General features: G+C 46.0%; 1 protein-coding gene across 1 annotated transcript; it reads right to left on the bottom strand.

Annotated features, from left to right (window-relative positions):
* Positions 1–204: 204 nt before the first annotated feature.
* LOC126017471 (60S ribosomal protein L27-like) lies at positions 205–697 on the bottom strand. Its single transcript, XM_049779415.1, has one exon. It carries the CDS (start codon positions 656–658, stop codon positions 248–250), a length of 411 nt encoding a protein of 136 aa, XP_049635372.1. The 5' UTR covers positions 659–697; the 3' UTR covers positions 205–247.
* Between the last annotated feature and the right edge of the window lie 265 nt (positions 698–962).

Below are 962 nucleotides of genomic sequence, written 5' to 3'. Positions count from 1 at the left end.
TTGCCACAGATGCTTATTCACCACTGAGAGAGACATAGGAAGAAACCTGGCAGATGTCAGCTCACCTGAGTTATTAGAGTTGACATCACATGTGATGAGGAACAGGCTACCCAAATCTAGCCAACTGTCTGCTCACAGAGGGCCCAGCATCACATCAAGCATTTAGTGTCTCCCTTAAACATACATAAACTCAATTTCGCTCTCTTTTTTTTAATTTGTTTGGTTTTTAATGATGGAAACAAAACATTTAAAACCGCAGCTTCTGGAAGAACCACTTGTTCTTGCCGGTCTTGTATCTCTCCTCAAACTTGACCTTGGCCTCTCTGCGGGCCTTGCGCTTAAGAGCCGGGTCTCTGAAGACATCTTTATTGACGATGGTTTTGTCCAAAGGGATGTCCACGGAGTACCTTGTGGGCAAAAGGTGATTATAGTTATATACTTTCACGAAAGACTTGATCTTTGACCTTTTGGCGATTTTCTTCTTGCCCATGGCGGCTGTCACTTTGCGTGGATAGCGGTCAATTCCAGCCACCAGGGCATGGCTGTAGGGGCGGTCTGAGGTGCCATCATCAATGTTCTTGACGATGACCGCTTTGCGTCCTGAGTAGCGTCCGGCTAGCACCAGGACCACCTTCCCGGGTTTCATAAACTTGCCCATTTCGACGGCAACCACTCGGGCCTACAGCAGAAAGGAAGAACTGGCTCAATTTCTCTTTTTAAAATAAGTGTCATGCCAACTGGTTTTTGGGTGTCCTTGAGTCACTCCCAGAAATGCTAAGCCCAGTTGATTAGGGTCTGCCAGAGCTACATTCAACAATGGTAGGGTGGAGAAGGTAGGCACACAGACCCCAGATCAAATTTTGACTCCGAGCATTTAAGATTTGTTCTTTATTACTGATCCATATCCTTGGTCTTATAGCCTCAGTCTTATCACACGAAAATGTCAAGCTATGGGGGCTAGA

The sequence above is a fragment of the Suncus etruscus genome, chromosome 9 (genome assembly GCF_024139225.1).
Source record: "Suncus etruscus isolate mSunEtr1 chromosome 9, mSunEtr1.pri.cur, whole genome shotgun sequence".
Taxonomy (NCBI): Eukaryota; Metazoa; Chordata; class Mammalia; order Eulipotyphla; family Soricidae; genus Suncus; species Suncus etruscus.
The sequence above is the reverse complement of the archived record's forward strand: the minus strand, read 5'-3'. Positions and strand labels throughout refer to the sequence as shown.